At 42.7% G+C, this 26,369-nt stretch overlaps 1 protein-coding gene across 8 annotated transcripts in view; it reads left to right on the top strand.

The window, feature by feature from the left end:
• ADGB (androglobin) overlaps window positions 1-26,369 on the top strand; it is a 231,417-nt gene that overhangs the window by 139,616 nt on the left and 65,432 nt on the right. For all 8 annotated transcript variants that reach the window (XR_008891477.1, XR_008891478.1, XM_056567311.1 and 5 more), the window contains 5 exons: window positions 811-942; window positions 13,593-13,746; window positions 15,464-15,651; window positions 17,200-17,384; window positions 19,699-19,859. Coding sequence is in view for 6 of the 8 variants with exons in the window: in XM_056567311.1 (XP_056423286.1) it covers window positions 811-942; window positions 13,593-13,746; window positions 15,464-15,651; window positions 17,200-17,384; window positions 19,699-19,859 (820 nt within the window). In the remaining 2 variants the exon portion in view is untranslated. The remainder of the gene's footprint in view (window positions 1-810; window positions 943-13,592; window positions 13,747-15,463; window positions 15,652-17,199; window positions 17,385-19,698; window positions 19,860-26,369) is intronic.

The raw sequence follows: 26,369 nt of genomic DNA, 5'->3' as shown, positions 1-26,369 counted from the left end.
CTGCCTCTGTTGTGTCTGTGTATCTTTAAGGCTATGCAGGAATGGAATGCCTTACAGACATAGCTTAAAGGGTACTCTGGTGGAAAAGTTTTTTTTTAAATCAACTGGTGCCAGAAAGTTAAACATATTTGTAAATTACTTCTATTAAAAAATCTTAATCCTTCCAGTACTTATTAGCTGCTGAATACTAAAGAGGAGACTCTTTTCTTTTTGGAACACAGTGCTCTCTGCTGACATCACAAGCACAGTGCTCTCTGCTGACATCTCTGTCCATTTTAGGAACTGTCCAGAGCAGCATATGTTTGCTATGGGGATTTTCTCCTACTCTGGACAGTTCTTAAAATGGACAGAGATGTCAGCAGAGAACACTAGGCTCGTGATGTCAGCAGAGAGCTCTGTGTTCCAAAAAGAAAATAATTTCCTCTGTAGTATTCAGCAGCTATTAAGTACTGGAAGGATTAAGATTTTTTTAATTGAAATAATTTACAAATCTGTTTAACATTCTGGCACCATTTGATTTAAAAGAAAAAGTTTTCCACCGGAGTAAGAAGGAGAGCTAGTGTGTAGGCTGTTCTTATTTCTGCTGTATCTTTATGGCACTCTGTTTTTGCATAGCCAAGTGGTGCACAGACAATCTGAAGTAAGAGGGAGTAACGAGCTGCAGTATGTTGTGGGGAATCCAATTTTTTTGACAGGCTGCATCACGTGACACTGTTCTTACTGTGTATGATGTTGATTTAGTTTTAAGGCTGTGCACAAAAGTCCTAGTTTTGTAGTCAAGAATAACAGCAATATTTTAATATGTTTCAGGTATATGTTTAAACACAGTGCTGCTTCACACAAATACCCCTGCTATGCAGATGAGCGATACAGAATTGCATTTGCTGATTATGCAGTTTCCTACCCAGATCAACCTGTAAATTCATGGTTTGTGGTTTTCAGGTAGGTTGATGGTTGTTTGAATGGGGCATGTTTACCACCCATAAAGGACGTGGAAATGTTAGGGAAGTTTTCCTTTTTACTGCTTATTTTTAACGGATAAGAATAATTAGATGATATGAGTCTTCCAGCTGTTTCCTACTGCTAACAAATGGTAACCGGCATGCAGAAGACATCTGTAGACACTGTTCTGCATAGGTTACATTGGTTCAAAAATGTATTTAGTTAGCCACCAATTGTGCAAGTTCTCCCACTTCAAAAGATGAGAGAGGCCTGTAATTTTCATCATAGATATACCTCAACTATCAGAGACATAATGAGAAAAAAAATCCATAAAAATCACATTGTCTGGTTTTTAAAGAATTTATTTGCAAATTATGGTGGAAAATAAGTATTTGGTCACCTACAAACAAGCAAGATTTCTGGCTCTCACAGGTACAAGTACGCCCTTTCTCCCTGGTATTTAACCTCTTAAGGACGCAGGGTGTACCTATACGCCCTGCGCCCGGTCTCAGTGTTTAAAACGGGGTCAGGCCGTGACCCCGCATCACACCGGGTCAATAGCAGCCGGGACCCTGGGCTAATAGTGCGCGGCACAGATCGTTGTGCCGCGCTTTTAAACCTTCAGACGCGGCGATCAAAGTTGATCGCCGCGTCGAAAATGCAAGTGAAAGCTCCCCGGCAGCTCAGTCGGGCTGATCGGGACTATCACAATAAAATCGTGATGTCCCGATCAGCTAGGACGCGAGTGGAGGCCCCCTTACCTTGCTCCGTCGTGTCCGATTGGCGTTTGATTGCTCTAAGCCTGAGCTACAGGCTTGAGCAATCAACCCCCTATTACGCTGATCCTATGGCTTTGCAGAGATCAGGGTAACCGATCAGTGTGTGCAGTGTTATAGCCCCCTATGGGAGCTAGAACACTGCAAAAAAAAGTTAATAAAGTTCATTTAACCTCTTCCCTAATAAAAGTTTGAATCACCCTCCTTTTCCCATTAAAAAAAAAAAAACTGTAAATAAAAATAAACATATGTGGTATTGCTGCGTGCATAAATGTCCGAACTATAAAAATATATCGTTAATTTAACCGCACGGTCAATGGCGTACGCGCAAAAAAAAATTCCAAAGTCCAGAATAGCGTATTTTTGGTCACTTTTTATATAATGAAAACATTTATAAAAAGCGATCAATTAGTCCAATCAATGCAAACATGGTACTGATAAAAACTTCAGAACACGGCGCAAAAAAATGAGCCCTCATACCGGCCTGTACGTTGAAAAATAAAAAAGTTGTAGGGATCAGAAGATGACAATTTTATTTAATTTTATTCTATTGTATAACATATTATACTTCATAGTTTCCTTGAGCTTGATATATTATTCACCTTTTACTTTAATGTTTAATCTAAAAATGTATTGTTTATTGTATAGTGTAATGTTTGTTGTAAAATTTAATAAAAATATATATAAAAAAAAAAAAAAAAGAAGATGACAATTTTAAATGTATATATTTTTGTTCATGTAGTTATGATTTTTTTCAGAAGTACGACAAAATCAAACCTATATAAGTAGGGTATCATTTTAACCGTATGGACCTACAGAATAAAGATAAGGTGTCATTTTTACCGAAAAATTCACTGGGTAGAAAAGGAAGCCCCCAAAAGTTACAAAAAGACGAAATTTTTTCTTCAATTTTGTCGCACAATGAATTTTTTTTCTGTTTCGCCGTGGATTTTTTGGTAAAATGACTGTCACTCTAAAGTAGAATTGGTGGCACAAAAAATAAGCCATCATATGGAATTTTATGTGCAAAATTTAAAGCGTTATGATTTTTAGAAGGTGATGAGGAAAAAATGAAAACGGAAAAACGCGGAGTCCTTAAGGGGTTAAGGACCAAGGGCGTACCTTTATGCCTGTGGAAATTTTGGTCCCTGCTGCGTGCCGGGCGGGGATCGGACCAGGGTGACTGCTGATATCTATCAGCAGGCACCCCGAACAAATGCCCAGGGGGGTCCTGAGATCCCCCCATGTCGACGATCACCACAAATCGACGTTGAATTTCCACCTGCGATTTGCGGCTATTTCGGGTCATACGGGTCTCCAGTGACCCGGAAAATGAGGGGGATCGGGGTTGTCCAAGACACCCACGATCCCCCTGAAGGGATAGGAGTGAGGTGGCAGGGGTGCCACCCCTCCTATCCCTGCTATTGGCCGTCTAGAAGCGATGACAAATAGCAGATCGGGGGCGGGGGGGGGGGGGTTAACTTTCGGTTTCCCCGTTCTGCCCACCCACAATAGGCCGGGCAGAACGGGGAAACCGATGAGGATTGGCGCCAAAGTCCACTTACCCATCGGCGGAGGCAGCGGGCAGCGATCGGCGGCAGAAGAGGACTGCGATGCGGCTCCCTTGATCCTATGGAAGACGGTGAGTTGACTAGCAACATCTGGAGGGCTACAGTTTGAGACCACTATACAGTGGTCTCTAAACTGCAGCCCTCCAGATGTTGCAAAACTACAACTCCCAGCATGCCCAGACAGCTGTTTGGGCATGCTGGGATTTTTAGTTATGCAACAGCTGGAGGGCCACAGTTTGGAGATCACTATGCAGTGGTCTCTAAACTGTAGCCCTCCAGATTTTGCAAAACTTAAAATCCCAGCATGCCCAAACAGCAAACAGCTGTCTCGGCATGCTGGGAGTTGTAGTTGTGTACCTCCAGCTGTTGCATAACTACATCTCCCAGCATGCCTTTCGGCGATCAGTACATGCTTGGAGTTGTAGTTTTGCAACAGCTGGAGGCACACTGGTTGGAAAATACTGAGTTAGGTAACAGATCCTAACTGAAGGTTTTCCAACCAGTGTGCCTCCAGCTGTTTCAAAACTGCAACTCCCAGCATGCACGGTCTGTCAGTACATGCTGGGAGTTGTAGTTTTGAAACAGCTGGAGGTTTGCCCCCCCCCATGTCAATGTACAGGGTACATTCACACGGGCGGGTTTATAGTGAGTTTCCTGCTTCAAGTTTGGGCCGCAGCGCAAACTCCTAGGAAATTCACCGTAACCCGCCAGTGCGAATGTACTCTAAAAACACTACACTACACTAACACATAATAAAGGGTAAAACGCTACATATACACAACAACTCCCAGCATATCATGACAGCCACTGACTGTCCAGCCATGCTGGGAGTTTAGCAACAGCTGTAGGCACCCTATTTGGGAATCGCTGGCGTATAATACCACTATCTACACCCTTATGCAATCCCTAATTTAGTCCTTAAATGCGCATGGTGCTCTCTCACTTCGGAGCCCTTTCATATTTCAAGGAAACAGTTTAGGGCCACATATGGGGTATTTCCGTACTCGGGAGAAATTGCACTACAAATGTTGGGGGTCTTTTTCTCCTTTTACCCCTTATGAAAAGGAAAAGTTGGGGGCTACACCAGTCTGTTAGTGTAAAAAAAAAATTTACAAGCAGTAAAAGGAAAAAAAAGACCCCCAAAATTTGTAATGCAATTTCTCCCGAGTACGGAAATACCCCATATGTAGGCGTAAAATACTCTGCGGGCGCACAACAAGGCTCAGAAGTGAGAGCGCACTATGTACATTTGAGGCCTAAATTGGTGATTTGCACAGGGGTGGCTGATTTTACAGTGGTTCTGACATAAATCCAAAAAAATAAATACCCACATATGACCCCATTTTGGAAACTACACCCCTCACGGAATGTAAGGACCATTCACTTCCAGGCTGTGAAGAGAGAGGTGCTGTTTGGTAACTATAAAACCAAGTATATCTAGCAATTGTCTGAGCTAGTGATTGTATGTCTTATACAAGTGAGTGTAAGTATAAAAGTGAGAGGGACTTAAAATTTAAGGGACTTTAAATTCGGGGAGTTTAATTGAAATATTTCATTGTTTTTATTTTTTTTTTTTGTACTGTTAATACTTGCAATCCCCAAATCTAGTATGGCCTCCATGTTGGAAAATGCAGTCCAGTGCACATCTTGCACAATGTATGCAATCCTTGAACAGCAGTTTGAGAAGCCCAGATCCTGGATCTAGAGGAGCAACTGGCAACATTAAGACGCATTGACAACCTGGAGACGAGTCTCCTGCTTACTGAGCAAGTACTCTCTGGGGTAGAGGTGGGGGAGGATAGTGGGACGGGGGTGCAGGATAGTCAGACAGTTAGCTGGGTTACAGTTAAAAAACAGGGTAGAGGGAAAAGTGTCAGGGAGGATAGTCCTGAACTGGCACACCCCAACAAGTTTGCCCGGTTGGCAGATGAGGGGGATGCCATTTCAGAGCTAGTAGTACTGCAGCAGGACTCTGCCTCTGACCGCCAGGGGAGGGGGGTCTGCTCCAGTAAGGAGGGAGGGAGGAGTGCAGGGCAGGCCAGACAGGTACTGGTAGTGGGGGACTCTATTATTAGGGGGACAGTATTAGGGGGACAGACAGGGCGATCTGTCACAAAGACAGGGCAGTGTGTTGTCTTCCTGGCGCTCAAGCTCAGCACATCGCGGATCGGGTTGACAGGTTGCTGGGTGGGGCTGGAGAGGGCCCAACAGTCATAGTACACATTGGCACCAATGACAATGTAAGAGGTAAGTGGAGTGTCCTTAAAAATGATTTCAGGGACTTAGGCTGCAAGCTTAAGGCAAGGACCTCCAAGGTAGTATTTTCTGAAATATTACCTGTACCACGAGCCACACCAGAGAGGCAGCGGGAGATCAGGGAGGTAAACAAGTGGCTCAGAAGCTGGTGTAGGAAGGAGGGGTTTGGGTTCATGGAGAACTGGGCCGACTTCGCTGTCGGATACCGGCTCTACCGTAGGGACGGGCTGCACCTCAATGGGGAGGGTGCAGCTGTGCTTGGGGAGAAGATGGCTAGAAGGGTGGAGGAGTGTTTAAACTAGGGACTGGGGGGGAGGGAACCTACAACGTAGAGGGGGAAGATAGTGTAGATAGAAAGGGGGGACTTATACCTGGGGGTGGAGCGGAGGGAGGGGTTAGAATAGTAAATAGGGATAGGCTTCATAAGAAGAAAAATCATACTCCATTGTATTGCATGATGACTAATGCCAGAAGTCTGTCCAATAAAACAGAGGAACTGGAGTGGTTGATGTCTGAAGAAAATTATGACATAGTGGGTATAACAGAGACTTGGTTGGATGATAGCTGTAACTGGGCGGTCAACATACAGGGATATAGTCTATTCAGGAAGGATCGGACAAAACGGAAAGGGGGAGGAGTTTGTTTTTATGAGAAATCGAGTCTGAAGGCCGCACTGCGGGAGGATATATGGGAGGGATACGATAATGTGGAGTCATTGTGGGTAGAAATATATGGAGATAAAAATAAAAGAAAATTCTGGTAGGGGTTTGTTATAAGCCACCAAACATAATGGAAGAGGCAGAAGATCAATTACTGAAGCAAATAAACAAGGCAGCAAAGCAAATGAGGTGATAATAATGGGGGACTTTAACTATCCTGATATAAACTGGGAGACTGAGACCTGTGAGTCTCATAAAGGAAACAGGTTTCTGACTATAGCTAAAGACAATTATCTGTCCCAAATGGTGCAGGGCCTGACCAGAGTGGGCGCCCTACTAGACTTAATATTAACCAACAGACCTGATAGAGTAACTGATGTGCAAGCAGAAGGACACCTAGGAAATATTGATCATAATATAATACATTATAACTTGTTCTTCAATAAGGGAATCTCTTGAGGGGCCACAAAAACAATGACCTTTAGGAAGGCAAAGTTCGATCAACTCAGAAAAGCCCTTAACAATATAAAATGGGATCATGTCCTCACAAATATGACTACTGACACTAAATGGGAGACTTTTAGGATTATCTTAAATTCTCACTGTAAGATGTAATGAAATAAAAGAAAACCAACATGGATGAATAAAAATGTTGAGGGGGCAATAAATGACAAAAATAAAGCATTTAAACTACTAAAACAGGATGGCAGTAAAGAAGCATTAAAAAGCTATAGAGAAAAAGTTAAAATATGTAAAATACAGATAAAAGCCACAAAAAAAGAGACAGACTCATTGCCAAAGAGAGCAAAACTAACCCTAAATTGGTCTTGTCAAACTAACCTGATCAGCTTTTATGAGGAGGTGAGCTCCAGACTGGACCAGGGCCAATGGATGTCATATATCTAAAGCATTTGATACGGTGCCACATAAAATATTTTTGCTTAAAATTAGAAGTATGGGGCTGGGGGAGAATGTGTGCAAGTGGGTAAGTAACTGGCTCAATGATAGGAAACAGGATGGTTATTAATGGTACTTATTCTGATTGTGTGACTGTTACTAGTGGGGTACCACAGGGGTCAGTCTTGGGTCCTATTCTATTTAATATATTTATTAATGACCTTGTAGAGGTGTTGAATAGTAAAGTAGCAATCTTTGCAGATGATGCTAAACTCTGTAAAGTGGTAAACACTATAGAGGACAGTGCACTGTTACAAATGGATCTGGATAGGTTGGAGGTTTGGGCTGAGAAGTGGCAGATGAGGTTCAACACTGATAAATGTAAGGTAATGCACATGGGGAGTAAAAATCCGGGACTGGGTTGTATATTAAATGGGAGAACACTTGGGACGACTGACGGGGAAAAGGACTTGGGGGTCTTAGTTAACAGTAAACTTAGCTGTAGTGACCAGTGTCGGGCAGCTGCTGCCAAGTCAAATAAAATCATGGGGTGCATCAATAGGGGCATAGATGCCCACGACAAGGAAATAATTCTATACAAATCACTAGTCAGACCACACATATAATACTGTGTATAGTACTGGGCACCAGTGTATAAGAAAGATATAGTGGAGCTGGAGAGGGTTCAAAGACGGGCAACCAGGGTACTAAGGGGAATGGGAGGACTACAGTACCCAAAAAGATTATCAGAATTGGGTTTATTTAGTTTAGAAAAAAGAAGGCTTAGGGGAGACCTAATAACTATGTATAAATATATCAGGGGGCAGTACAAAGATCTCTTCCACGATCTATTTATACCCGGGACTGTATCTATAACAAGGGGGCATCCTCTACGTCTGGAGGAAAGAAGGTTTATACACCAGCACAGATGGTGGTTCTTTACTGTAAGAGCAGTGAGAATGGAATTCTCTCCCGGAGGAGGTGGTCATGGTGAACTCTGTAAAAGAGTTCAAAAGGGGTCTGGATGCATTTTTGGAGAATAATAACATTGATGGTTATGTATACTAGATATTTAGGGACAGCATGTTGATCCAGAGATTTATTCTGACTGCCATATTTGGAGTCGGGAAGGAATTTTTACCTCTAGTATGAGGGTTTTTTGCCTTCCCCTGGATCAACTCAGTAGGGACTCATTATGGTTATAGTTTGAACTAGATGGACTTTGGTCTTTTTTCAACCTTATGAACTATGTTACTATGTATAGTGAGCCTTAACACACCACAGGTGTTTGAAGAATTTTCATAAAATTTGGATGGGAAAATGAAATTATTTTTTTTTTTTTCACTAAAATGCTGGTGTTACCCTAGATTTTTCATTTTCACAAGGGAAAATAGGAAGAAAGCCACCCAAAATTTGTAACCCCATTTCTTCTGAGTAAAAACATACCCCATATGGGGATGTAAAGTGCTCTGCGGGCGAACTACAATGCTCTGAAGAGAAGGAGCGCCATTGGGCTTTTGGAGAGAAAATTTGTCTGGAATTGGAGGCCACGTGTGTTTACAAAGCCCCCATAGTGCCAGAACAATGCCCCCCCACATGTGACCCCATTTTGGAAACTACACCCCTCAGGTAATGTAATAAGGGGTACAGTGAGCATTTACGCCCCACAGGTGTCTGACAGATTTTTGGAACAGTGGTCTGTGAAAACGAAAAATGTAATTTTTTATTTGCACAGCCCACTGTTCCAAAGATCTGTCAAACGCCAGTGGGGTGTAAATACTCACTCCTGCACCCCTTATTAAATTCTGTGAGGGGTATAGTTTCCAAAATGAGGTCACATGGAGGGAGGGACCACTGTTCTGGCCCCATGGGGGCTTTGTAAATGCACATGACCCCAGACTTCCATTCCAAACAAATTATCTCTATAAAAGCTCAATGGCGGTCCTCCTCTTCTGAGCATTGTAGCAGAGCATAGCACTTGACGTCCACATATGGGGTATTTCCATACTCAGAAGAAATGGGGTTACACATTTTGGGGGTCATTTTCTCCTATTACCCTTTGTAAAAATGTAAAATTTGGAGGGAAAAAAACAGCATTTTAGTAAAAAAAAAATGATTTTCATTTATACATCCACCTGTGAGGTGTTAAGGCTCACTGTACCCCTTGTTCCGTTCCTTGAGGGGTGTAGTTTACAAAATAGTATGCCATGTGTTTTGTTTTGTTTTTTTTTGCACCATAGGGGCCTCTTAAATGCAATATGCCCCCCAAAAACCATTTCAGCAAAATTTGCTTTCCAAAAGCCAAATGTGACTCCTTCTCTTCTGAGCATTGTAGTTCGCCCGCAGAGCATTTTGCGTCCTAACATGGGGTATTTCCATGTTTCCATGATGAATTTTCTCCCATTACCCTTTGTAAAAATTGTAAATTTGGGGAAAAAACTGCACTTTAGTCCCAAAAAATTTTTTTTTTTTCATTTACACATCCGACTTTAACCAAAAGTCGTCAAACATCTGTGGGTTTTTAAGGCTCACTGGACGCCTCATTACGTGCCTTGAGGGGTGTAGTAGGGATCGACCAATATCGATTTTTTATGGCCGATATCGATAATCTGTGACCTTTCAGGCCGATAGCCGATAACTTAAACCGATATTCTGGTATAAGTTATCGGCTATTTCCCCCCACCCGGCCCTGCAGAAGCCGCTGCAGATCAATGATTTAAAGCGGGCGCTTTAAATCAATGAACTGCAGCGGCTTTTGCGGGGCCAGAGACTGCCACCACCCGCTTCTCTCCCCCTGCCTGTCCTGGGGTCCTCCCTAGTCCAACCACCACCGCCGCCGCTGCCCCATCCATCAGCAAGGGCATTGAAGATGAAACGTTGCTGGGTCTTTAAGCGTGACAATGATCCCAAACACACCGCCCGGGCAACGAAGGAGTGGCTTTGTAAGAAGCATTTCAAGGTCCTGGAGTGGCCTAGCCAGTCTCCAGATCTCAACCCATAGAAAACCTTTGGAGGGAGTTGAAAGTCTGTGTTGCCTAGCGACAGCGCCAAAAATTCACTGCTCTAGAGGAGATCTGCATGGAGGAATGGGCCAAAATACCAGCAACAGTGTTTGAAAACCTTGTTAAGACTTACAGAAAATGTTTGATCTCTGTCATTGAGAGGAAAGGGTATATAACAAAGTATTGAGATTAACTTTTGTTATTGATCAAATACTTATTTTCCACCATCATTTGCAAATAAATTCTTTAAAAATCAGACAATGTGATTTTATGGATTTTTCTTTTTCTCATTATGTCTCTCATAGTTGAGGTATACCTATGATGACAATTACAGGCCTCTCTCATCTTTTTAAGTGGGAGAACTTGCACTTCTGACTAAACACTTTTTTGCCCCACTGTACCTTTAGAGTTTAAAGGGGTACTCCGCCCCTAGACATCTTATCCCCTGTCCAAAGGATCTTAGCTGTGGCACCCCAGATGACTGCACGGATGACTGGCAATGCGGGGCAGAGGCTCGTGACGTCACATTCACGCCCCGCTCGTGACGTTACGGCCACGCCCCCTCAATGCAAGTCTATGGAAGGGGGCGTGACGTCACGGGCCTCCGTCGATGCACCCTAAACGATACGCTCTAAACGAATGCTGGGTGTAGCAGGGAAATCGCGGGGTCCCCAGGCGTTCAGTCATTTTATCTCCTATACTTTGGATAGTGGATAAGATGTCTAGGGGCGGAGTACCCCTCTGCTGAGCCCCCTGGATATAAAAGTTGTGTGGAGGCTGACTCCTTTTTATTTGGAAAGAGGAAATATATAGTGATACTTCTGCTGGGATTTGTTTCTTAAGGGGGTATTCACACATACAGTATCCTGCACATTTTTGATGATGCAGATTTCAATGTAAATCAAATGATTGAACAAAACATCAAATCTGAAGTTTCGAACCTGCAGCATCTAATATGCGCAGGATCCTGTATGTGTGAATTGACCCTTAAAAGGTGTAACACTCACGTTTCAGGAGACAGGAACCCGGGTGGATGTGGATCTGCTGGACCTGTGTGGCAGATGACTCGGACTGTACCAGGGAGTGGAGTCTAAGGTGCTGGTTTTTACCAGAGCCCACTGGTTTTTACCAGAGCCCGCCGCAAAGTGGGATGGACTTGCTGCGGCAGGCGACACCCAGGTCACTACCCCTGGCACGGCTTGACCACACAGGTGGCTGAGGAGATGCGAGGCACAGGAGGGATAAGACAGCTCGTAGTCAGGATAGCAGAATGTCAGCACAGGCGGAACAGTAGCATAGTCAGAAACGTAGCAAATGGTCAGTAGGCAGGCGGCAAGGAGCAAGGTCAGGTCACGGAGCAAGGGATCAGATACACAGCAAGGCAATAACAGGAATGCTTTCTCTCAGGCTCAAAGCAACAAAGATCCGGCAAGGAAGTGAGGAGGGTGGAGGAATTTATCAATGAGCCACAGGTGAATTACACTAATGAGCTTACTGGCCCTTTAAATCTTAAAGTTCCGGCGTGTGCGCACCCCTGGTGGACCGGGACACGCGCGCCGGAGCAGAGGGGCAGAGGCGGGGGCAGGAGAAGCACCAGGTGAGTGTCGGACTGGGGCTCGCATGCAGACGCATCCTGCGATGCGAGTCCCAGCCCCGCTGGGAGCAGCAGGTAACAAGACCATGCACTCACGGCAAGCATGTGCAGCCGGAGCGCATTACGTAATAAAAGGGTTTTCCCAGCTCGTTTCTTCTGGTTTTCTTTTGCTCATCCCGCCTGTTTGCACTGCCAGAGGTGGGAAGTATTGCAATTTATGTAACTCCCACAGACTTAAATGGGAGTTGCAGAAATGGCGTAAATATCTTGGCTCGCATGGATACGCCATTTGCGTAACTCTCAATTAAGTCAATGGGGGTTATGCAAATTGCGTAACTTCCCTATTTCGACTGGTTTAGGCTTTCTTGACCACCTCCATCCCCTGCAAACAGGCCGGAAAAGTGAAGGAAGCCGGAAGGAGCGCGTTTGGACATCCCCTTTAACCTCCCTGGCGGTATGATTCTGTCTGGAAATGTGTACCAAAAGCGGTACAATTTTTTTTAACTGAATTTCACATCTCCCTCCGCCCATTTCACATCTCCCCCGTCACATTCCCCTCTCCCTTGTCACATCCCCCGTCACATTCTCCCCCCTCCTTGTCACATTCTCCCCCCTCATTGTCACATTCTCCCCCCTCCTTGTCACATTCTCCCCCCTCCTTGTCACATTCCCCCCTGTCACATTCTCCCCCCTCCTTGTCACATTCTCCCCCCTCCTTGTCACATTCTTCCCCCCTTGTCACATTCCCCCCCTTGTCACATTCTCCCCCTTCATGTTACATTCCCCTCCCCCTGTCACATTCCCCCCTTGTCACATCCCCCCTTCATGTCACATTCCCCTCCCCCCCTGTCACATCCCCCCCTGTCACATTCCCCCCCAGTCACATTCCCCCCCCAGTCACATTCCCCCCCTTGTCACATTCCCCCCTTGTCACATTCCCCCCCTGTCACATTCCCCCCTTGTCACATTCCCCCCTTGTCACATTCCCCCCCTGTCACATTCCCCCCTTGTCACATTCCCCCCCTGTCACATTCCCCCCTTGTCACATTCCCCCCCTTTGTCACATTCTTCCTATCCCCCCCTTGTCACCTTGTCCTGCAGCAAATACACTAGGTTTGCCGGCAGATTTCAAACCCAGTGTATTTGCTGCAGAACAAGCCCTTTCCCCTTCAGCCAATCACAGGCTTTACACCACTGCGGCCTGTGATTGGCTGAAAAGTGAAAGGTCCCAGAAGATTAATAGTGAAGAGAGGACACCCCGGACCGCACGGAGGGGAACAGCCTTTGGCTGTTCGGGCATGCTGAGAGTTGTAGTTTTGCAACAGCTGGAGGCCCCCTGGTAGGGAAACACTGACTTTTAGTATTTTTTTTTACCTGCTCTGGCCGGCCCCCGCAACGGGAGCCGACCAGAGCAGATAATCGCATGTTTTCCCGGGGGCCGCATCGCTATATCGCATTGCTTTTGCGATATATCGTGCAGCTCGGCCGGGAACTCTGCAATTCTACCCCGAGCGTGACTCAGGGTTACCGATCCTGGCAGGGAAAATTAACCCCGAGTCACGCTCGGGAATACCGCTCAGGAGGTTAAAGATCATAACGGTTATGAAAAACTTACCGATCAAAAATGTCATGCTTCTATGACTTATCAAAATGTTTTTTATTATGACAGTGCCCATCTTAAGATAAACCTTATTTAAAAAAATATATTTTTATATAAAAATTTCCATTGTCATTTTTCCTAATGAATCATTTTCTAGTTATGTTGATTTGTTCTAATTTTATCCTTCTGTTGTGCATTAGGCCAGGCCAGTGGTGATACACAGGTGCATTTCTGTTCTGTCATTTTTTTAAAATATTAATCTTGTATTTTTCACAAAATCATTCATCTTCTCTAGGGAAGTTTTCCATGTTCCTGAAGATATGCTTATAGTGCCCAAGATTTATACAAACCTTCAAGCCTGTTTACTTCACGTCATTAATAATGATACATTGGAGGAAATACCTCGAGTGTGTAATAAAGTTGCACCATTCCTGTACACCAAAAACATGGTGAGTGACAAGTAACCCAACTGTGCTTTTAAATATGAGGATTGAATTCTGCAACACAGGGAAATTATATGATATATTAAGCATACTGTTTAAAATTATACCTGTAGATCCAGGTCTGTACATTGTACAGTGTTAAGATATATATTTTATTATATTTCATTGTACCAAAAAAGTGTGTTTTTTACAATGACGCCATGTTCCCCTTCAGTTTTTGGGGAAATTTTTGGAGCCCTATTTCTGCCTTTTTGTTCTAGTGTGTTTGTTAAAAAGTGGGCTTTGTACTTTTTGAATTTTAGAGCTATAAAATACACCAGAGGAACATTTTTCTATTATTTCAATTTGAAATTTGCTATCTTTGTCTTGCAGGCTCTGGCAGTGTTTACACACTTTTTTGGGCTTTATCTTCAGCTGTTTTTACGCACATGGGGATTTTTTTTTTTTTTTTTTAGCAATTACAAATATTACAAACATAGTTACAAAAAAAACCACTAATCCAATATTAAACACCCCCCCCCCCCCCCCCAAAAAAAAAAAAAAAAAAATATGGGTGAATTTATTATCGATTTCACACTGAAGTTTTTTATGGTAAAAAAGTTGCATGTTTTTGCATAATAGGTCACATAGTTGTAAACCTTTTCGCAGTGCATTTAGTCTCATTTTAAAGAACAACCTGAATGTAGTGTGGCATGGTTAGCTTTGTGCAGTGGTCAGGGATTTATAAACTCAACTTTTTAAAAATTAGCACAAATGTTTGCGCAAAAAAAGCCACAAATATACACCAGCCCAGACATGGCTTAGCTTTTTAGTGTGTGTAGAAAGATAGCAAATTGTTATGCAGCAGGATAAAAGTCACAATTTTTTGTGTAACGAGTAAACCATAGAAAATAGTGTACTGAAGTGATATTTCAGGAAATGTGTACCTGCACAAAATATATCAAATGCCCTGTGCCCATTTAATAAATTCTACACAACTACACGTTAGCACCACATAAAACAAAGGTGGGCAAAAATCATTTATCTACAACAACAATAATTTCCCTCCACAATTGTTTTCCAATATTTTTTTTGCTTTTAGTAAAAATTTTTTAGCTGTTTTATAGCTCAAAAAAGAATTAAAGGAGATATATCATCCATATAACATTTTTTATCCCCTATCCGCATAATAGGGGATACGTTTTAGATCGCAGGGGGGTCTGACCGCTTAAGCCTCTTACAATCTCCTGTACAGAGCCCCGGGAACGGGATTTGTCAACCCATACACGAAGCGACGGCCGAGAACACCTCCCCTCCATAACTCTCTATAGAAGAGCCTTTCAGCTCTTCCATAGAGATAAATGGAGGAAGCCTATCGGCCATCCCATCGTGCCTCACGCTCCGTTCCTGGGGAGAGCCGGGGCCCATGTACAGGAGATCGCATGGGGTTCCACAAGTTTGAAAGAAGAGGATAGATGTTGCCCATTTCAGCTCATTTATCGGAGGTTGTGGGAATTATTAAAGCGGTGACCTGATTGGCTGCTCTGATTTGATAAATCTCTCCAATAGTGTTCATAGCAGTGGAGCAAAAGTCATTGAAATATTAGGCCACAGCATTGCTGGGAACCCAAAAACATTCTGTTGTGAAGAGTAATTAGTTTTATATTCTAGTATGAGTAATACATATGTAATCTTCTAATATATATATTTTATGTAATCATCTTTAATCCATGTCAAATTTTAGAAGGGGTATACATTTATAGCTGAAGCACATGCTGGAGAATTTTCTGTGGCATCTGGAAAATGGAGACTAAGACTTATTCGAGCCTGTAATCCTTTACTGTCACTTTCACGTGATACTGTAAATAGTGCCTTCTCTATTAAAGAAATCAGAGACTATTATATACCTAACAAGAAAGAAATAATATTTAGGTAAGTGCACATGCATGCATTTTCCCAAATTTTTGAGTACAATACTATTTTAAAAATTAAGGCTGGAAAATGGTATTTGCAACGGTCATATATGACCGCCATATGAACAGGGCACATTTTTAGTTAATAGGAGTAAACAATAAAGCAAGCAGAGATCTTACTATGACGAATTGATACAAGTATTTTGATTTTTTTTTTTAAACTTTTCCTGATGCAAAAATAACATTTATTTGCTAAAACTGAAATACCTCTTGAAGCTATGTTCACATGACAGAATTTCCATGCGAAATTCCGCGGCATGATTCAGCTGGAAATTCCGCCGAAATTTACTGCACATTGGCCCTCATTTACTAAGAGTGGAGTGTAGTTTTCTTTGTGGGTTTTTTTTCCAACAGGTATTTTTCCATGTTATTTAATGTTTTGCTTTTTTACACATGCTGTGAGCTGTTGGATTTTTCAGAGCTCAAATCTACCACATTTTATGAGGAAACATTAGTAAATTTGTAAGTTTTGTTTTAGAAAATGTAGTTTTTTTTTTTAATTTTTTGCTTTTTTTGGAGAGAAGCCCCTTTCCCTTATGGCCATGCCCCGTTTTCAGGTTTTCTGAGTAAAGTATAAAGTTAGTAGGGTTTTTTGGATTTTTTTAGTTGGAAATTATGGCAACGACACATGTGACACAAAAACGCCTACAAAATCAACTCAAAAAAGCTTTAGTAAATGAGGCCTTATGTTCATTGGCATTCCACTGTCCCATTTACACAGTGGAAATTCCTCCTTCCACAAAAATATAAGACTTGTCTTTAATTTTGCTGAGTTCCCTGGGGGAATCCCATTGACGTCGATGGGGTTTTGTATTTTAGCAGAATTCTGTGTTTTTAGCACACAGAAATTCCATTTGAAATTCATCCAACTTCCGCATTCTGCTTTTCTGTGTGGAATTTGAGCGGAATAGCAGAAATTCCACCATGTGAACATAGCCTTAAAGAGAAACTGACAGGCTGTTTACCCGCATTAACCCAATATTTTGGGCAATAGTGCAGGTAAAAAGCTTTAAAAAAGAAGGATTACTTACCTTCCTACATCCTTGGTGTATTTGCAGAGTTAAGGTAGGTTAATCATCTATTCCTCTAGCTCTGCACAATGGAGACTTTATCAAAAAAAGCCCAGTCCAGGTCACAGAGCAAGACACAGATCGCTCTGCCAATTGTTGCCGATGTATCTATGAATGCAAACATGTAGTACAGGATTTAAGCAAAAGTGAAAAGTTATAAATCTTAGTTTTTTTTCCTTGTGTATTGCTGGTAGCAGAGACTGTATATACTGTGGCATTCAGGAGGAAATATTTAAACATTCATTCAAAAAAGCTTCCAGCCTCAGACAGACTATCAGGCAACAGCTCTATTTTATCTACAGACAGAAAATGAACGAATGACTTATTCATCCTTTTCTTTATAGTAACATAAATCTCGTGTTAGAATCTGCCAGGAGTCGTTCTGTTTGTGCTGCATTGTGCCATAATGATTTCTTTGTTATGCATTTGTGACAAAGGTACGCCATAAAAGCGGCAAAAGACCACATTGCAACCATTCAGGTGCAAACCTATAAGTCAGATGCATTCATCAAGATACAGATCCTTGATAATGATGAAGAAGTTGTAAGTGCTACTGGCAAAGGCCAAGCACTTATACCTGCATTTTGCTTCATTTCAAATGAAAGGCCTTTAAGCTCTTATTGTAAGTATTTTGGGCTCCATCTTACTGTATTATATTTTTGCACCGCAGTGTATTGAATATTCTATATGTTATGTAAATATTTCACATATTCATGACTATACATAAGATTTCCAACTGTAGTTTTCTTGCAATATAATATTTATGAGTCTCTTAATTTACAATGTGAATATAGCATAAGGGTAGGGTCACACAGAGTGCATCCGCTGCTGCGGCTGGGTAGCTCTGTGTGTCCACTCGTAGCACAGATTTCCCACTTCTCTTCTGCTACGAGCAGGCACTGTGTCCACAGTAGGAAATCCAACGCTACAAGCGGACACACAGTGCTACCCAGCCGCAGCAGGGAGCTCACTTGTGACTGCCGTCATGGCCCCTCCTGCTCTGTATCAAGCTGCCTGCAGACTGTACTGCATTTTCAACTTTTCCTTTATCCAAAATCGTATTTTATACTTTTAATTAACGGGTACATTTTCCCATACTGCTTTCATTGGAACTTCATTGATTTTTTATATATTATTTTACTTAAAATATACCTGTCATCAACAAAAACTTTACCATTATATGTATAATTGTAATTTACATTGGTTAAAAAAATATGTATATTTTTGGTTAAAAAAAGTCTGTCCCTGCAGCTACTACATGTGTGTCTCTGTGAGAACACCAAATACAGGAAGTGAGGGCAGGACAAGCAGGGCTCTGTGCTGGCTCCTGGCTTGTCAATCATCCTCATGTGTGAGTCACAGAGCCACAGCACAAAGCCCTGCTTGTCCTCAGTGCATAGAGCCCTGCTTGTCATCAGTTAACATAGCCCTGCTTGTCCTCAGTGTACAGAGCCCTGCTTGTCTTCAGTGTACAGAACCCTGCTTGTCCTTAGTGTGCAGAGCCCTGCTTGTCCTCAGTGCAAAGAGCCCTGCTTGTCCTCAGTGTACAGTGCATAGAGCCCTGCTTGTCATCAGTCAACATAGCCCTGCTTGTCCTCAGTGTACAGAGCCCTGCTTGGCTTCAGTGTACAGAGCCCTGCTTGTCCTCAGTGTACAGAGCCCTGCTTGTCCTCAGTGTACAGAGCTCTGCTTGTCCTCACTGCACAGAGCCCTGCTTGTCCTCAGTGTACAGAGCCCTGCTTGTCCTCAGTGTACAGTGCATAGAGCCCTGCTTGTCATCAGTCAACATAGCCCTGCTTGTCCTCAGTGTACAGAGCCCTGCTTGGCTTCAGTGTACAGAACCCTGCTTGTCCTTAGTGTGCAGAGCCCTGCTTGTCCTCAGTGCACAGAGCCCTGCTTGTCCTCAGTGTACAGAGCCCTGCTTGTCCTCAGTGTACAGAGCTCTGCTTGTCCTCACTGCACAGAGCCCTGCTTGTCCTCAGTGTTCAGAACCCTGCTTGTCCTCAGTGTACAGAACCCTGCTTGTCCTCAGTGTACAGAGCCCTGCTTGTCCTCAGTGTACAGAGCCCTGCTTGTCCTCAGTGTACAGAGCCCTGCTTGTCCTCAGTGTACAGAGCCCTGCTTGTCCTCAGTGCACAGAGCCCTGCTTGTCCTCAGTGCACAGAGCCCTGCTTGTCCTCAGTGTACAGATCCCTGCTTGTCCTCAATGCACAGAACTCTGCTTGTTATTAGTGTACAGAGCCCTGCTTGTCCTCAGTGCACAGACCCTTTCTTGTCCTCACTGTACAGAGCCCTGCTTGTCCTCAGTGTACAGAGCCCTGCTTATCCTCAGTATACAGAGCCCTGCTTGTCCTCGGTGTACAGAGCCCTGCTTGTCCACCTACACTTCCTGTATTTGGTCTCCTCACAGAGACACACAGGCAATAGCTGCAGGGACAGAAATATACTTATTTTTTAACCAATGTATATTACAAATATACATATGTTATTTTCTACATTATATAAAAAGTTTTTGCTAATGACAGGTTCATTTTAGCACTTCTATGTTAATGATAGACAATGGTTAGTTAATATCATGCAACTGACACCATTAGCATCTTAGTGCTGTGTCAGACAAATAACCATTGAAATGCCAAAATACCAATTGCAATCAAAATTATGTAAATTAGTAACATTTATATCACAATGCCAGTTTAATGATGTATGATTGCATTACATACATTAATGTTATTGCTGCTGTGGAATAATCAGAATAGTGTGGGAATTATAATTAAAAAACATGGGATATATTTTAACAGCTAAAAAGAACTGATCTTTTTAGAATACAACCTTAATAATTATAAGGAATAGATTTTTTTGTATAATTACTTTCAGATCTATTACTTATTTTATCATTATGTAACACATATTTCTATGCCTGATTTACTATTTAATAGCAAGCAAAAGCCAGGCATTGGTAAGTGGAACAAAGAAAGGAAGAATCAGTTCAGGTGGAAGCCAGAAAAATAAAACATCTTCAAGACCTGGAAGCATCGCTGAAACTCAACATTCTTCAGAGAATGAGACCGCAGAAGAAAAAGTGTTGTCTCCACAACCGGTAATAGCAGTTTCTTTGCAGGACTGAATGACCCGACCTTAGTCACTAGCTGACTCCACTTAAAATGCCAGGGTGGTCCACAGTTATCTCTTTAAAAATGTTCCTGAGTGTCCTTGCAAAGATAAAAACCACTCCCCAATAAAAATAAAATTCCCCTCTTTTCTTATTTTACAAAACAAAATGTAAAAAAAAAAAAAAAAGATCAACATATTTGGTATCACCACATGCGTAAATGTCCGAACTATTAAAATAAAATGTTTATGGTCTCGTACGGTGAATGGCATAAATGTAAAAAAAAAGTCCAGAATTGCTGCTTCACATCACATCCCAGAACAATGAAATAAAAAGTGGTACTTTTGTACCAGTAAAAACTTCAGCTGATGGCACAAACATTGAGCCCTCATACAGCCCTATGTACAGAAAAATGTGAAAGTTATAGGTGGTCAGGGCAATTTTGAACATACTTATGTAGTGTTTTTTAGAAGCAGTACAATCATAGAAAAGCATGTAAACATGGGTATTGTTTTAATCACATTAAACCACAGAATGAAGAGAACATGTCCGTTTTACCATAAAATGAACAATGTAAAAATGAAACGCTATGAAAAGTGGCAAAATTTATGTTTTCTTTTAAATTTTCCCATTTAATTTTAAGTACAATTGGTCGCACAAAAAACAAGCCTTCATATGGGTCTAAAGATGGAAAAATAAAAAAAGTTATGGCAAGGAGGAAAAATCTATAATGCAAAAATGAAATTGTCTGTGTGCTTAACCCCTTAAAGGGGTACTCCGGTGAAAAACTTGTTTTTTTTAATCAACTGGTGCCAGAAAGTTAAACAGATTTGCAAATTACTTCTATTAAAAAAATCTTAATCCTTCCTGTACTTATTAGCTGCTGAATACTACAGCGGAAATTCTTTTCTTTTTGAAACACAGAACTGTCTGCTGACATCACGAGCACAGTGCTCTCTGCTGATATCTCTGTCCAGTTTATGAACTGTCCAGAACAGCATATGTTTGTTATGGGGATTTCCTTTTACCCTGGGCAGTTCCTAAAAATGGACAGAGATGTCAGGAGAGAGCACTGTGCTCATGATGGCAGCAGACAGCTCTGTGTTTCAAACGGAAAAGAATTTCCACTCTAGTATTCAGCAGCTAATAAGTACAGGAAGGATTAAGATTTTTTAATACAAGTAATTTACAAATCTGTTTAACTTTCTGGCACCCCTTTTAACCCCTTAAGGACCATGCCATTTTACACCTTAAGGACCAGAGCATTTTTTGCACATCTGACCACTGTCACTTTAAACATTAATAACTCTGGAATGCTTTTACTTATCATTCTGATTCCGAGATAGTTTTTTCGTGACATATTCTACTTTAACATAGTGGTAAATTTAATGGTACCTTGCATCCTTTCTTGGTGAAAAATCCCCAAATCTGATGAAAAAAATGAAAATTTAGCATTTTTCTAATTTTGAAGCTCTCTGCTTGTAAGGAAAATGGATATTCAAAAAAAAATTTTGTTGGTTCACATATACAATATGTCTACTTTATATTTTCATCATAAAATTTATGAGTTTTTACTTTTGGAAGACACCAGAGGGCTTCAAAGTTCAGCAGCAATTTTTACATTTTTCACAAAATTTTCAAACTCACTATTTTTCAGTGACCAGTTCAGTTTTGAAGTGGATTTGAAGGGTCTTCATTAGAGATGAGGGAACTCACAGTAAATTCGATTTGTCACAAACTTCTCGGCTCGGCAGTTGATGACTTATCCTGCATAAATTAGTTCAGCTTTCAGGTGCTCCCGTGGGCTGGAAAAGGTGGCTACAGTCCTAGGAGACTCTTTCCTAGGACTGTATCCACCTTTTCCAGCCCACCGGAGCACCTGAAAGCTGAACTCATTTATGCAGGAAAAGTCAGCAACTGCCGAGCCGAGAAGTTCGTAACGAATCGAATTTACTGTAAGTTCGCTCATCTCTAGTCTTCATCTTAGAAATACCCCACAAATGACCCCATTATAAAAACTTCACCACCAAAGTATTCAAAATGACATTCAGTAAGTGTTTTAACCCTTTAGGTGTTTCACAGGAATAGCAGCAAAGTGAAGGAGAAAATTAAAAATCTTCATTTTTTACACTTGCATGTTCTTGTAGACCCAATTTTAGAATTTTTACAAGGGGTAAAAAGGAGAAAATTTCTACTTGTTTTTGAAACCCAATTTCTCTCGAGTAAGCACATACCTCATATGTCTATGTTAATTGTTCGGCGGGTGCAGTAGAGGGCTCAGAAGGGAAGGAGCGACAAATGGTTTTTGGGGGGCATGTCACCTTTAGGAAGCCCCTATGGTGCCAGAACAGCAAAAAAAACACATGGCATACCATTTTGGAAACTAGACCCCACGGGGAACGTAACAAGGGGTAATGTGAACCTTAATGTGTACCCCACAGGTGTTTCACGACTTTTGCATATGTAAAAAAAACATTTTTTTTTTACCTAAAATGCTTGGTTTCCCAAAAATTTTCCTTTTTTAAAAGGGTAATAGCAGAAAATACCCCCCAAAATTTGTAACACAATTTCTCCCGAGTACGGCGATACCCCATATGTGACCCTAAACTGTTGCCTTGAAATACGACAGGGCTCCAAAGCGAAAGAGAGCCATGCGATTTGAGGCCTAAATTAGGGACTTGCATAGGGGTGGACATAGGGGTATTCTATGCCAGTGATTCCCAAACAGGGTGCCTCCAGCTGTTGTAAAACTCCCAGCATACCTGGATAGTCAGTGGCTATCTGGCCATACTGGGAGTAGTTGTTTTGCAACAGCTGGAGGCTCCGTTTTGGAAACAGTGGCGTACCAGACATTTGTAATTTTTATTGGGGAGGGGAGCGGGACTGTGTAGGGGTATGTCTATATGTAGTGTTTTTTACTTTTTATTTTATTGTATGTTAGTGTAGTGTAGTGTTTTTAGGCTACAGTCGCACGGGCGGGGGTTCACAGTAGTTTCTCGCTGGCAGTTTGAGCTGCAGCAGAAAATTTGCCGCAGCTCAAACTTGCAGCCGGATACTTACTGTAAACCTCTGCCCATGTGAGTGTACCCTGTACATTCACATTGGGGGGGAGAAACATCCAGCTGTTGCAAAACTACAACTCCCAGCATGTACGGTATATCAGTGCATGATGTGAGTTGTAATTTTGCAACAGCTGGAGGCACACTGGTTGTGAAACACCGAGTTTGGTAACAAACTCAGTGTTTTGCAACCAGTGTACCTTCAGCTGTTGCAAAAGCTACAACCCCCAGCATGTACAGACAGTGGAAGGGCATGCTGGGACTTGTAGTTATGCAACAGCTGGAGGCATACTACTTTGGCTGGGGATTGTAGTTATGCAACAGCTGGAGACAAACAGGTTTGCTACTTAACTCAGTGTTTCACAACCAGTGTACCTTCAGCTGTTGCAAAACTACAACTCTCAGCAGTCGCCAACGGGCATGCTGGGAGTTGTAGTTATGCAACCAGCAGATGCACCACTACAACTCCCAGCATGCACTTTAGCTGATTGTGCAAGCTGGGAGTTGTAGTTATACAACAGCTGAAGGTACACATTTCCATAGAAAAAATGTGCCTCCAGCTGTTGCAAAACTATAAGTCCAAGCATGCCCATAAGGGAATGCTGGGAGTTGTGGTGGTCTGCCTCCTGCTGTTGCATAACTACAGCTCCCAGCATGCTCTTTTTGCATGCTGGGAGCTGTTGCTAAGCAACAGCAAGAGGCTGTCACTCACGTCCAACTGCTGATCCACGCCGCCGCTGCAGGTCAGTCCCTCGCCGCCGCTCCTGGGGCCCCGATCCCAACAGGGACGCCGGGGATCGGGGTCCCCAGCTGCCGGGGTCCTCTTCCCGCACCCGATCACGTCCTCCGGAAGAGGGGCGGAGCGGAGCGGGTTGCGGGAGTGACACCCGCAGCAGGTGCCCTGATTGGTCGGCCGGTAAACCGGACGACGAATCAGGGCGATCGTGAGGTGGCACCAGTGCCACCTCACCCCTGCTGGCTATGGCTGTTTGGCTGATCAGCCAGTATTTCCGGGTCAGCGGGTCACTGGAGACCCGATTGACCCGGAATCCGCCTCAGATTGCTGGGCTGAATTGTTCATCATGACCCCCCTGGGCGATATGCCGCGATGCCTGCTGATCGATATCAGCAGGCTTCCGGCTCCGCTCCAGCTGGCTGCGGGCGGCCGGGAATGGACAGGACGTACTACTACCTTCTCGGTCCTTAAGGACTCGGAAACAGGATCGTAGGAGTACGTCCATTGTCCTTAAGTGGTTAAGGACCAGGCCCATTTTGGCCTTAAGGACCAGACCAATTTTATTTTTGCATTTTCGTTTTTTCCTCCTCGCCTTCTAAAAATCATAACTCTCTTATATTTCCATCCACAGACCCATATAAGGGCTTGTTTTTTGCGTCACCAATTGTACTTTGTAATTACATCACTTATTTTACCATAAAATGTACGGCGCAGCCAAACAAATATTATTTATGTGGGAAAATTGAAAAGTAATCCGCAATTTAGCATATTGGAAGATTTTGTTTTCACGCTGTACACTTTCCGGTAAAAATGACATGTTTTCTTTATTCTGTGGGTCAATACGACTAAAATGATACCCATGTTATATTCTTTTCTATAATTGTACCGCTTAAAAAAAATCTCAAACCATTTTAACAAAATTTGTATGTTTGAAATTGGCCTATTTAGACCACCTATAACTTTCAAATTTTTCCGTATATGGGGTGGTATGAGGGCTCATTTTTTGCACCATGATCTGTAGTTTTTATCAGTACCACTTTTGCTTAAGTTTTACTTTTTATACATTTTTTATAAGTTTTTTTGGAATAAAATGTGACAAAAAACAGCAATTAAAATTTTTTTTTTACATTAAGGCCTTCACAGTATGGGATAATTAACAATATATTTTAATAGTTCTGACTTTTACGCACACGGCGATACCAAATATGTGTATTAATTCATTTTTTTAACGCTTTTTGGGGGGTAAAATGGGAAAAAGGGACATTTTACTTTTTTATTGGGGGAGGGAATTTTTTTATATTTTTTTATTCACGTTTTTTTTTACACTTTTCATGTCCCCATAGGGGGCTATTCATAGCAATCATTTGATTGCTAATACTGTTCTGTGCTATGTATAGGACATAGCACTGATCAGTATTATCGGTGATCTTCTGCTCTGGTCTGCTCGATCTCAGACCAGAGCAGAAGATCCCGGGAGACAGCCGGACCAAGGTGAGGGGACCTCCGGCTGCCATGCTGGATGATCGGATCCCCGCGGCAGCCCTGCAGGCGATCCGATCATCCATTCAAAGTAAGGTACTGCCCCAGATGCCGTGATCCGTATTGATCACGGCATCTGAGGGGTTAATGGCGGACATCCACACGATCGCGGATGTCCGCCATTATCGGCGGGTCCCTGGCTGTTGATAGCAGCCGGAACCTGCTGCGCATGTTGCAAACACCGCTCCGGTGCTCGCGATCATGGCGGCGCGTAAATGTACGCCATGGTGCGCTAAGTACCACGTCACCATGACGTACATTTACATCCGTTGTCGTTAAGGGGTTAAAGGGGTACTCTGTCCCTAGACATCTTATCCCCTATCCAACAAAAAATAGGGAATAAGATGTCTGATCATGGGGGTACTGCTGCTGGGGACCCCTGCGATCTCCCTGCTGCATCTGGCGTTCGTTTAGAGCGTCGGGTGCAGTGCCAGAGGCTCATGACATCACAGTCACTCCCCGATCGTCACGGTCACGCGCCCTCAATGCAAGTCTATGGAAGGGGGCATGATGGCCGTCACGCCCCCTCCCATTGACTTGCATTGAGGGGGCATGGCCGTGACGTCACAAGCAGGGCATGACTGTGACGTCACAAGCCTCTACCCCGCATCGCTAGTCAGTTTTCCCCATGCACCGAATGTCTGGGGTGCCACAGCCGAGATCGTGGGGGTCGCCAACGATAAGACCCCCACGATCAGACATCTTATCCCCTATCCTTTGGATAGGGGATAAGATGTCTATGGGCAGAGTACCCCTTTAAGGCCAAAATGGGCCATGTCCTAAAGGGGTACTCCACTGGAAAACATTTCTTTTAATCAACTGGTGCCAGAAAGTTAAACAGATTTGTAAATGTATTTTTTAATTTCCTTTCTGCCTGACCACAGTGCTCTCTGCTGACACCTCAGTCCATTTTAGTAACTGTCCAGAGCAGGATAGGTTTTCTCTGGACAGTTCCTTAATGGACAGAGGTGTCAGCAGAAAGCACTGTGGTCAGGCAGAAAGGAAATTCAAAAAGGAAAGAACTTCCTCTATAGTTTACAGCAGTTGCTAAGTACTGGAAGGATTAATATATTTAATAGAAGTAATTTACAAATCTGTTTAACTTTCTGGCACCATTTGATTAAAAAAAAGTTTTCCAGTGGAGTACCCCTTTAATGACACCTA

The sequence above is a fragment of the Hyla sarda genome, chromosome 3 (genome assembly GCF_029499605.1).
Source record: "Hyla sarda isolate aHylSar1 chromosome 3, aHylSar1.hap1, whole genome shotgun sequence".
Lineage (NCBI taxonomy): Eukaryota > Metazoa > Chordata > Amphibia > Anura > Hylidae > Hyla > Hyla sarda.
The sequence above is the reverse complement of the archived record's forward strand: the minus strand, read 5'-3'. Positions and strand labels throughout refer to the sequence as shown.